At 37.0% G+C, this 12,345-nt stretch overlaps 1 protein-coding gene across 1 annotated transcript in view; it reads left to right on the top strand.

The window, feature by feature from the left end:
* LOC104391899 (macrophage mannose receptor 1-like) overlaps positions 1-9,460 on the top strand; it is a 30,731-nt gene extending 21,271 nt beyond the window's left edge. Inside the window, exons 22-30 of the mRNA XM_010001250.1 lie at positions 563-759; positions 1,978-2,068; positions 3,370-3,602; positions 4,340-4,505; positions 5,526-5,678; positions 6,116-6,232; positions 6,423-6,584; positions 8,636-8,668; positions 9,300-9,460. Coding sequence (XP_009999552.1) covers positions 563-759; positions 1,978-2,068; positions 3,370-3,602; positions 4,340-4,505; positions 5,526-5,678; positions 6,116-6,232; positions 6,423-6,584; positions 8,636-8,668; positions 9,300-9,460 — 1,313 coding nt within the window. The remainder of the gene's footprint in view (positions 1-562; positions 760-1,977; positions 2,069-3,369; positions 3,603-4,339; positions 4,506-5,525; positions 5,679-6,115; positions 6,233-6,422; positions 6,585-8,635; positions 8,669-9,299) is intronic.
* The last annotated feature ends 2,885 nt before the right edge of the window (positions 9,461-12,345 follow it).

A 12,345-nucleotide genomic window follows, 5' to 3' on the forward strand; every position in this document is an offset into this window, starting at 1 on the left:
AAAGAAACTGCTAGGCTCTCCAAAACAGATTACAGAAATATCTGTTGAAAATCGCATATTATATGGGTCAGTTTACACTTTTAACTCAAACTGCCTAACTGCCTGGTTTTAACTCAAAAGGGTGAAACAGTATTTGAAGTATTGCAAAAAAAGAAATAAAGCATGTGTTTCTAGTTCTTTCAATAGCTCGGTTTTCATAAAACTTCTAGTCTGTTAGGAGTGTGGTTGCATAGTCTGTCAAACTCAGAGGCATTTGTATTTTCTCTCTCTCTCACTGGCAGTGTGATTTGCTGGAATACTACATGTGCATACACAGTGGTGAGGGGGACTTTTTCTAAGCTGCTCCAGAACTTTCTTTTTATTTGTTTTTTCAGCCTTCATGCTTGTGTAACATATGTTCCTACAAGTGCTTATCTACACATTTAGTTAAAGGCAGACGGGCTATCTAGTGGGAAATGTTATATTTTTAATATCGCCCCAGTTCTTGGGTTTTGCACATTTTTCCTGTTTTGGGTAAATCGGGATAAACTTTCCTTAATGAGAAGTTTTTGCTTCCCTCCAGCTTTCCTCTTCTATCATTTAAAGGATGCCATGACAGATGTTTGGATTGGGATGAATGATATCAACAAAGAGTCCGAATTTCTTTGGACAGATGGAAGTACTGTTTCCTACACCAACTGGCTTAATGGTGCACCAGAAAAGAAACAAAGCTACTATGACTATTATGATGCTGAAATATTGACAGACATCACTATGGAGGTGCAGGAAACTTAAATAACCTGTATATCTTAGGCAGCTCGTTGATTTCCCTAAAAGGGAATTTACAGCATCAATAACAAGATGCTGAAATAAGTCCTTTTCTAAGCAGAAAGGACTTAGCAAATCACTGGATAACCATTCCAAATAGATAAAATATATTCGGCAGAGGTTCTGAAGAAAAGAGACTTTGTGTTTTCCGTTTGACATTACAAAATACCAGTTCTGTAAAACAAGCTTGAAGATGCATGTATTCCATCAGTCCCTCCCCAAGGTGCAGATCCAAAAACATTCAAGTTGCAACACCAAATTTAGAAAAGTTATGATAAACCAAAATTAAGATTGTTGGTGCAACACTAATTTGTCTCTCTATATGTCCCATTCTTGGCTAATGTGCTCCCCCACTGTTTTGCTAGTTTCTGATGGTACAAAATGATATCTTCAATAAAAGAGCTACTGCTCTGCTGAAATTAAATTTCTTTTCCAACCAAAGGAGAGAAACTCATAGAAAAAATGAAAGGCAGATAGCAACTGGAGATTTTTAACATCTACCATCAGTGTACCTGCTTATGACTAAAACTTGTTTAAATCAGCATAAGAGATAAAAATGGGTCAAATGCTGAAATATGGTCACAGCCAATCCTGAAATCAGGGCAGCAATGAAACAATTAGAAATAAGGAAGTAAAGGCAAGATGGGATTGTTACTGAAGACCTCTGATAGTAATAACTTGATAATGACTGAAAACAACTAGTAAAATGTAATTGCTTTCTGTAAGATAGTCTGCTTCAGTTAAGGTAAATCTAGACCAGTACTTTATTATTGGTTCTTATATAATTTTTTTCTCATAGATGGGAAAATTCTTAAGCAGTTCTACTTAACTGTAAATCAGAACTGAGAGGACACATTCTAGCTACCCTAGTCATATCTGTATTAGTTAACAGATTCTTAATAAAACTAGTAGGATTGTTTTTTACATACCTTTCTTTCAGACCCTTACTTGAACCAGTGGAAGCCTAGTTCAAATTTAAGGGATCACTAATAAGCACCAGGTCAAGCTGTTTGGCAAAAGCTTAGAAAATTAGTAATAATTACCTAGGTCCTCAATGAGCACTTCTCCCATCCTTTTTGCCATCAGGCTTGCACTAGGAATATAGGAGCTTCAGCTCAGCACCTCCTGATCACCTTTTGTAATGGCTGTGCATTTTCCCCCCTCCTTCAGACAGATTGTGTCTTCATCATTAAGTCAGAGGGGAAATGGAGAGATGACACTTGTGACAATGAGAGAGGCTACATATGCCAGATGAATTCACGTGAGTAATGTTTAATCCAGTCTCCTAAATAGAATAAGTATCTCCATTAGATAAGCTGAATATCTAAACCAAGGTGATTTCTTTCAGTTTTGAGTTTCATTCTGAGTTTCTCAGGCTTTCAGAGCTCCACCAGTCTTAAGGCTGTACTGTTTTAAAAGTAAAATTTTTTTTTCCACAGAAATTTGTGGAGAGGAACCACCATCTTAATTAGGGATTTGTATCTAAATAATGAATATTAGAGAATAATAAATGGAAATATGAGGCTTTCAGGCATCCTCTTTAAGTTAAGTATAAAACATCGCCCTTATAATAATCTCCTTATATTCCTGGATGTCTCTGAGCAGGGCATTTATTCCTCTCTCAACATTTCTACTGAATGCCATATGATGTCTATTAAAATATACAGCCTCTTGGCTGTGTCTTTATAGTTGAAGAATACAGATTTTTTACACCAAAGTAATGAATATTGCCTCTGCTGTAACACTGTAATTATTCTAATCCCTGCTTTCCAGCCATGTAACAGGAGTACAAAATGCAAAACACAGATAAAACAGTTTTGCTTCACCTTTATCACAACATTAGTGAAAACTGCCCCATTCTTTCACGCAAGTCCTGCAACCTGTTCATTGCAAGCACAGCTAACTGGCTTGTAAAAACCCTGTTTTCCTGCACAGTAAACATACAGCCTTAGGGAAGCATTTTTAGCCTGTTTAATTCCAGCTACAGCTGTTTATGCATTTACAATACCAAAGGTGGACACAGACACTGCCTGACCCAAATGTGCAGATAATGTTCACACAGCACTTACAGACAGCCTAATGACTTGGAATCAACAGTGAGTGGTGTTCAATTAACATCAAGTATCAATATCTCAGGCTGTGATAACAGGGTATAACAGTAGATACCTTAAACATCTAGTCCTAAATCCTCTCCAACACTGCTCTGAAATAAGTGTATGCTCAGATATCCAGATTAAGTAAAAATATCTTAAAGCACGGGAACTAAAATATCCGATTTATAAGCCTAAGTCTGCATGGGTCAGGCCAGGCACACTCTCTACTTCAGGGCATCCAGGATTTCCCTTTTCTTTTTAAATTAACAAAATTTGGTTCATGTTTTACAATTATTATTATTTTTTGGTTGTTGTTTTGGTTTTGTGGTGCGTTTATTTTAATTAACACATTTTTCATGAGCTTAGATTAAGATTTTGATTTACAGTTAATTCTGGACCTTTTTGATGTCTTCCATGCTGGAGATGAGTGGTGTGGAGTGAATTCCTCCATTCAGTTTTTTCTCCCTAGTTACCACCCAGTACGAAGTACCAACAACAAATCCGTCCTCTGGCTTTGTCCGTTATGGTGACAGTAGCTACTCAATCACCTCATCTGAAATGCAATGGGAAGAGGCCAGAAAAAACTGTCAAGATAAATCTGCAGAACTTGCCAGCATTTCAGATGCCTACATTCACTCCTTCTTGTGGATCCAGATGTTGAAATATGGAAAACCCGTATGGATTGGTCTAAAGAGCAGTATGGTAAGTGCTGGACAGATGGGAGCTGCAGGTGCTTGGTGAGTTCTCCTGCTCTTTATATACCTGCTGGATGCCTAATTTTTAACAGTGCTGAAAAAACTGTACTCTGAATACTGTATACATGCTTACATTTCAAATGGTCTTGTTAGAGTTACTCAGACTTTCATGCACCAAATGAAATGAAGGGCCACAGAAAAGGTTAAGCAGGAAGCAATAGATGAAAGTAGGAAGCTCTAGAAATGGTAAAAGAAAGGTGCACAGAGTTACAAGCCAGGTTGTGCAGCTACCATGAGGCACCCATTGGCCATTCTGACAGTCGAAATCCCTGCTAAACAGAGGGCTACTGATAACTATTATTATAGTAATAAAAGTTATTGTGAGTATTAGAGAGAAAGGTTAAGGTTACTTTGATTGTTTAATGTTAAGTAACCCTTACTCACCAAATGGCTCCCAGTTTTAATTTAAATAAAGCAGAGTAGAAGGAATGAATTCTCTGTAATTTCTTCTCTTGACATAGGATTTACTAAATTACTTAAGAAGGACTCATTTGAGTTTATCACTGTGTTCTTGCATACCTCAGAGCACCCAGTGTTATTGTTTTGAACAGTAAATTGTGTTTACAACTCATAGTAGCAAAGGGCTTTTTTGTCCTGAAAAACTTGAATAGACATAGGACACTGTGTTTATTTGTCAGAGCTTCTTATGTAAAAAAACTGTCACCAGAACTGCTTTGTTTTCAGACTGACAGCTATCACAAATGGGCAGATAACTGGAAAACCAGGTACACAAAATGGGCAGCAGAAGAACCAAAGGAGAAAAATGCTTGTGTCTACCTAGATCTTGATGGTACTTGGAAAACAGCATCCTGCAATGAAAGCTACTTTTCAATTTGTAAGACTTCAGACGGTAAGTAAAATAATGTCATAATTTTAAAAACACATTCCTAATTCTAGTAGTCTTACTAATCCCAGAGACTTTGCTTTGGCTTGGGCTAAAACCCTCAGAGGAGTATGTTTCAAGATACTGCCTACCTCCCTGTAGAGTTTGGAAGTTTGCTATTGGATGGTATATGAATTCAGGCACATGGAAGCCTCTTGTATAAATGGATCTGGCTGCACTGCTTTCATGGTACTCATAACTACATAAGAAGAAGCTCAATCTTCAAGGTATTTCACTCTTTCTAAGATGTGAGCATAAATCACACTTCAGATTGTGTGTAATATAAATAAGTGCTGGGAACATGCATTGACTATGTGGACTTCAGCTGGAAAAGTTCACACACAGGTGTCACTGAACCAAAACGCAGGACAGAATTTTGCTTCTGTTCACTGTTGCGAAAGCTAAGGCAGTTTTTATGTAGGTGTGGGAGCCACGGGAGTGTGAATGATACCTTAACTCTTTGTAGAGGTATGCAGAGGTATGTTTGTTCATAGATTTTATAGAATTGCTTTGTTTTTCCCTGCTTGAGGTTTTAAAAATACATATTATAGACTGTTCCTGACGTTAGATACAAGATAGATTTTGCCACTTGAAAGTGGCTTCCAACTTAATATTTCCAGCCTTAAATTTGCTCCACATATGCAGAGCAGACTGATACAACTGAATTAGAGTTGCACATGTGATCAGACCTAAACTGTTCCTAAGGGTTTGCTTTCCTCATAGTACTGCCAAGGCAGTTAGTTAGATGCTGCAAGATGTAATTTATTTCCTTGTTCTAAAAAACGTAATGGGACAAATAAGATGTTTAACACTCTTGACTCCCTCAGCCTCCCTGTTTTCTGAGCTGAGGCCCTGTAGGAATAGTCCAGAGTAGACACCCAGATAGTTAAAGCTGGGTAAGAAAAATCTCACCCTTTCTACACATATATTTTACCTTATGGGCTACTCATAATGCAATATCAATTTCATATCATATGGTTTCTCTAGCTATGGCTCCTACTGACCCTGCTCAGTTGCCCGGAGACTGCCCTGAAGCACCAGAACTCCGAGCTTGGATCCCTTATGGTGGCCACTGCTACTACCTTGAAGCATCAGCTGGGACAAGTTGGGCAGTGGCCTCCTTAGAGTGTGCTCAGCTAGGTGAGAGTCTTCATCATCAACTGACAAGATGTGTACAAAATTTTATTAAAAACTCACATATAAATGTAAACATGATTAAAAAATGATAAATAGAAATACTTTATTTACCTACTGAGCTAATCAGACACAATGAAAGTAAATTGACACAAGCAACTCTGTGGGGCCATCTGTCCTCCCAGGGGCTGCAGCATCTCCAGGTAAGGAGCTCCCTGTCATCACCCAGCTTCTGGATCACCATCCTGAGAATGGTGGGAGTGGGCCATGGCTACTAAGCACCTCCTAGGCTCTGTCATTGGCAAAAAGCAATGGGGGGGGGATGCCAGCAGAGTAGTATGCATAATACTTTCAAAAGTTTTGTTTGCGCAAGTTTGAAAGAAGAGTTCTTTGCAATAGTTGCTCACATAGGTAATGGTTATTTGTTTGTTAATGCCTTTCAGGTGCTACCTTGGTTTCAGTAGAAAACATGGATGAATCTGACTTTCTGATCCATACTATACAGCCACTTGGAAATAAAGTAGGAGGCTTCTGGATAGGACTGTACCGAAATGTGGATGGTAATGTCATACTTTCAATATTTAACTTAGAAATGTTTTGCTAATATGAGAAAAGTAAGGATAACTGTATTTTCACAATAACTGAAGTGGTCTTTGCTGAAAAGTGGATTACTATTACATTTTTAAAGTAATTTGCTGAATGAAGGAGTAAAAATATACATTTTGTTTTGTGCTGTACGTTTCTCTTTAGGACAGTGGGTGTGGCTAGATAATGCTGTGCTGGACTTTGTCAACTGGGAGGAGAAAGAGTCCAGTGTGGAGCATCACTGTGTTGAAATGACTGCACCATCTGGTTACTGGGACAACTCTGATTGCTCTTCTGAAAAAGGATTTATCTGCAAAAAACCCAAAGGTAAGCCTTTAGTGGACTCAGTCCTTAGAGACAGAGCAGATCTGTTTACTAGTAACTGCTCTAGCACTCCACAGGTCTGGAAGTTGTTTCTGACAGTTTCATTTGGCATATCTCACTTTTCTAAACATTTGCAATTACCTGTTTTTGCATTCTGTGAGCTCTTCACATCACTGTCTGCACTCACATGGGAATATGGGAATGTGCTGTATACATCCTAGCTTGAGAATGAGACTTCCAGAAAACTTTTCAATACCTAACACAGGCATTGATGTTGCATCTGTCAAACACTAGTACAAACTCACAACTTGTCCAGGGACTAAGTATTGGAACAGTTATTACCCTTACAAGGAGGAATTAATGCAAATAATCAAGCTTTCTTTGTAAGTTTGTTGTACTCAAAAAATGTATTACTGCACAATGTAAAAATCTGCTTAATTTTGGGCTTCGTTCAATAGCCTTAATGTCAGCAATGCTTAAGGGATACTAAAAGGGCAGCTGTTTATGTTGCAATAATTACATAAGGAGTACTTCCCTACTAAATGAAAATTTCAAGACATTACAGAAGCTGTCTTATCAGCATTTCTGGAAAATTTCATGCAGTTCTGTATATGCCAGACTAATATTTCAGAGTTAAAACCCCACATATAGTATTCTCTAGTGGAGAGACAAAAAGATATATAACTATCTGAAAGAGAGCACTAACATTTCATTTTCTTAAGTCAGGTTTTAAAATCAATCTTACCTGAAAAATGGCAGGTTGCCATCTTTAAACTTTCATACTTCCATCTTTAGTGACTGTGAGATCAGGTTTAATTTTCCAGCATTTGCATTGTTCATTGCCCCCAGTGAATCATGGGGAACGTCTCCATCCTATGCTGAAAACGTCATTTCTTGTGTAAAACAATTTTTAAGATTCCTTTGTTCAGATGAAAAGTCAAAAGGATGTGATTTCAATACTTCAGAAGACACAGTAGTTCACAGAAAAATAGTGGAAAATTTGAGGTTGGGTTTTAATAATTTTGCAAATGTAGTCTTTAATTAAAAAAAGCAAACTGAAATGTACCAAGAAACAGTAATCTCATGCACTTAGTTTTCTTGCTTAAATCAGCAAATGGACACAGCAGTAAATCAGTTAATACCCCTTAAAGATGTTCTAAGAGTATCCAAATTATGTTTCATCCCATATAGTACAAAAATAATGAGGAAACACTGAAATCCACTGATTGACTTATAAGATGCTCTCATATGTAGTAATTTCCTGCCTTGGTAGGGGATCCTCTTGCTTCATTCCTATTAATTTTACATTATGCTCTGCTTTTATTTCATTTTACTTTTTTTTTTGCCTTTATAATTTCTCCCCTGGATAGCAAGTGTGTTTGCAAACTGTAATGCGACAAAGCCGAGAGGAGAAATATGGTAATTCTTGGTAATTCAGGGACCCTTGACTCAGAAGAGTTTTTCTTACATTATAAGAACATCCAATATGCTTAATTTTTCTCTTCTGAATGTCAAACATTTTTTGCATGTCAAAAAGGTACTTTCTTTTTCTCTGTCTCTTTCTTATGCATAAGCAAATGGAGAGATTACAGCCTTGATTCAGAGGGCTTTTATCCAGGGAAGACATCCAAGAATCCTAAATTTAATTGTAACAGAATCATTCTGGACATGCAGAGCTTTGCAAAATGTGCTACATGAAGTTAATCTGCAGAGTTGTACATTGTGCTCTTAGTAAATTAAAAGAAATATTTAAGGAGAAATGTGAGAAGGTATTTTCAAATGAACATAGAAAATAGTAGGTATTTGAATGTTGGTAGATATAAAGACAATATAAATTTTTAAATGATTGAATATTATGGTTTGGTAAAGTGAAATGGGAAGGTAGAACCTTAGCAACATTTTTTTTGCCTCACTTATGTTGTCTTTTATAACAGATATATATGTTATCAATGAAATAGTAACACTTCAGGGGTTTTTGTTCCTGTCTAGCAAAACAGTAAAACTTGTAAATTCTAATGAAGTGTCATATTGTTTCTCTTTGATATTAATTGAAGGTGAGCTAAGTGAGAGTCCTGTACAGCAAAAAGGTAAGAGCTTTCATAATAAAATTAATAAAAACCTAGATAAAATAAACACTTAAAATGAGTTTTCCCAAATTGCCCCCTTCCAGAGAACAAGTCCTGCTGTGAGTTCCTGGGATACCTGTTTACACATGACTCAGGGTAATCCCATGTTGCCTTTTACATGCACATGAACACTTGTGTTCTTGGTGGGCTGGATTGCTGTTGGGCTAACCCTGAGCTGACCAGCTCAACAGTGACCCAGCTTGTGATTAACTTTGAGGACAGGCACAGAGAGCTTTAAATAGACTGTTAAAACCTATGTAGATATACATGTAAATCTATTCCATACGTATTTTTGTAATTAACATTAGAATATAGAAAAAATATTTTTCAAATAATTAGTATCCCATATCTAAAGCATGCATTTGCATTAAATTTTTACAAGCATGCATTATATATTGCTGTGATCCAGATCCATTAAAACAATGTTAGCTTTAGTAACAGGGACCAGGCTACTGATCAGCAACCGCTCCGGGCTCTGATTTCCACTGAACAGACTCCAAGTTGGGGCAGGAGAGAACATCATCTTGTTTTTCATATTGTATGTGGAATAAAAATTACCAAGGCTTTTAACAGTCTAATGCATTCATTTCAGGCAAGGAAAAGACTCACCCACCCTTTCATCTTTCTGTTTGGCCTCTCTTTTTCTTGGCTATTCTTACTCTTTTTGGAGCTGGTGTGTCAGTTTACTACTACAAGAGAAAAAGACAAAGACAACTATCAGCAGATTCTGGCAATGACACACTTCTAGAATGATATGTCCGTGACTGAAGAATTGGTGAGAATGGGTCCTGTGGCATGTACTGATTCAGAGGAAGAAGAAATTGCTGAAATTAAAGAATGTCTCTCTGTTAAAACTTTTTAGTGAGGATACCAGGAATCTTAAGTGTCATCCCTTTTCTTCTTTTGCATCAGCAGCCTCTTTTGTATAATGGATATTTCACAAAATCAGAATTAGTGGATTGATGTTATAGTTTTGTAACAGTCAGGATATTCTCAAGTGCCTCAGCAAAAACACAAGGGCTAAAATCTTGTCAACAACAAAATAAAGTACTGAAAAAGGACCATAAAAGTCAACTAATGAGAATGAATGTTCAATGAAGTGTGATTACTATTTAGAATTGTATTCCCATGATTTTGTGGACACTGCAAAGAATTTAAAAAATAAAATCTGCTGAACTCTGTTGCGATCTTAGACTTGTTTTACCCCAAAGGCTCCACCAGAACAGCATTTTATTGTTCCTTATAACTATATCTTATAACACTTATAAGATGGTGCTTCATATACTTACCTTAGACAACTCTGGGAAAGAAAACCTTCCTATTTTATTTTTCTGCTGTGGAAAATGTAGTTAATACCAGCAAAGGATATGAAGGTCAACTGTAGGTTTTGTATTTTTTCAGTTTTATATGATTGCAAACTGTAACATGTTCATGATAACAAATTAAAATACTCCTTGAACTTGTGTTCTTCCTTTTTGTTAATGCTTTGGAATAAATAAAGTGAATCAAGTGAGAAGAAAGGGGAAGGAAAGTGCTCCTGTCCATAACTCTATTAATAACACGGAGGGCTTCTCTCCCTGCCGCTTTGAATTCAGCTTGAATAAGCACCAACTTGCCATTTTTAAATGTGAGAAAAGGGAACTGAAAACTAAGGAATGCAACAGATTATACTGTATTAAGAATCTGCAGGAAAACTAAGTTTAAGATGTCAGGAATATGAGGGAAAGCAGTATAAACAGCATATAGGTGAGCTTATATAATTTAGACACTTAATATTTTAGGGGGAAGAGTGCTTAGTCCCAGCAAGGAATATGCCTTCCTTAGGCTGCACAGGCTCTCCTAAGCAAGTTGGGAAGTTTAAATAAATAATAATAAAAAGTAGTGAAGTTTATATTCTTGGTGTTTTCTTGCTGTAAATACAATACAGAATTTAGCACACTGGTGAGACCAGGTTATTTCACAAGGGAAAAGCAGCATGCAGGACACTGGACCCAAAATTTTATAACAAGCTGGTTGTTCATGTGAAAGAGGCAGCTCTGAAGTACTCAATCCTTCCAGCCTACCTCAGTGTCTGCATTGATTTCCCCCCATTTCCCTGCAGCCTTGAGGAGCTGAATCCTCACAGGCACAAGAGGTGCACTAGCTTGTCATCCGGTTTGAACTAGAACACAGCTGGCACTTTGAGAGGCAGAGAAGGGAACTAGCCTCCAATTGTGTCCTCCAGCTATTTTCCCTTGGGATCTTGTCTCCGGGAGCCATTTTATTTTGTGATTTCAGACATATCTGAGATATGTACACTCTCAGTACACTCTAATTTCTCTTCCACCCTACTGTTGTCTGTGGCATCACTCAGCTTTATGATTTTGGGCTACTCTTGTTTGCCTTGCTCACACTAATCTCTCCCTGAATGTCACCTGCAAATCAAACAGCAATTATTAAACAATTTATTAAATTCCTATTTTTACAGAAATCCAGACATTTTTTTTGGAAAATGTTTTATTCTCTTAGTACTTCCTAACAATTAAGTACTTTATAAGGTCTTGCAATAATTTCCCCTAATACCTTATGAAAAACTAAAGATAATTGCTTTTCATATGACATCTTCTGTTCAGCTTCTATAGAAGTGACTATTTAACTTCTTGCTTTTTTGAGTTTCATTTTCACAACTTCTTTAAATTTCACTGATGTAAATAAACAGAAGGAACAGTAGGACTTGTCTGCATATGAATATTTGCCAGAGGAGCCTTTCAGCATAGTTGAATAAGAACTACCATGCTAAGATAAATGTTCAGATGAAGATGAAGTTTATTCACAGATAAAAGTTTTTCCAATTTAGCTTACATTTTTCTTTGTCCTGGAACATCCTCATTAGGAATTTTTCAGACAGATTAACACACTGTTCTGCTTGACAAATGTGTTCCAGGCAAAAGTTTCCCTCTGGTTGCAAAGAATTTTCCCAGTAGGCTATAGCACTGAACAACTTCTCTCAGATCTTCAACAGGTAGTTACAAACAGCTCAGCCTCAAACTGTGATCAAAGAAAGCAGGGTAACAGTGCAGGGAAAACCAGCAAAACTAGCCCTCAAAGTGAACAGGAATTCATAATGCACTCAATACTGCAGATCCTGTAAAACTTGTTTGCTTTCTTCTGGATACACAGAGTGATGACATTATAGTGATGTGCTGAACCACTGGGTTTTTGTCTTCCTTTCTTTCTGAGATGTAAGGGTTAAAGGAGAGAGCGAGTTTTTAATCAGTGATATTTCACTGCAGGTCCTTGTCACTAGTACTCAAATTGCTTTTTTTAGAGGTTTGTCCTCTGTAGCACCTCAACAATGGATCCATATATAATACCAGTAAAGTCCCATAGAAAGACTAATGTCACCACTTGTAGTTTCTCTATCCTTCAGTTTTGGAAGTAACTCATTCTTCAAAAAGAGCAGTGTTTGCAATGTGCATTCGGGTTATTTCAAAATACCATGTGACAGGATATTTCCTTATTTAGAGTACAGAGTTTTATACATCAACCCTTTGACACAGAGAAGGACCTGTCACTGTCCTCACTCAGAAGGATTTTATACACTGCCAGTCTTACATTGTAGCTTTTGGTAGAGGAATGAAAAGCAAGTTACATTTGCA

The sequence above is a fragment of the Chaetura pelagica genome, unplaced genomic scaffold, assembly GCF_000747805.2.
Source record: "Chaetura pelagica isolate M959 unplaced genomic scaffold, ChaPel_1.0 scaffold841, whole genome shotgun sequence".
Lineage (NCBI taxonomy): Eukaryota > Metazoa > Chordata > Aves > Apodiformes > Apodidae > Chaetura > Chaetura pelagica.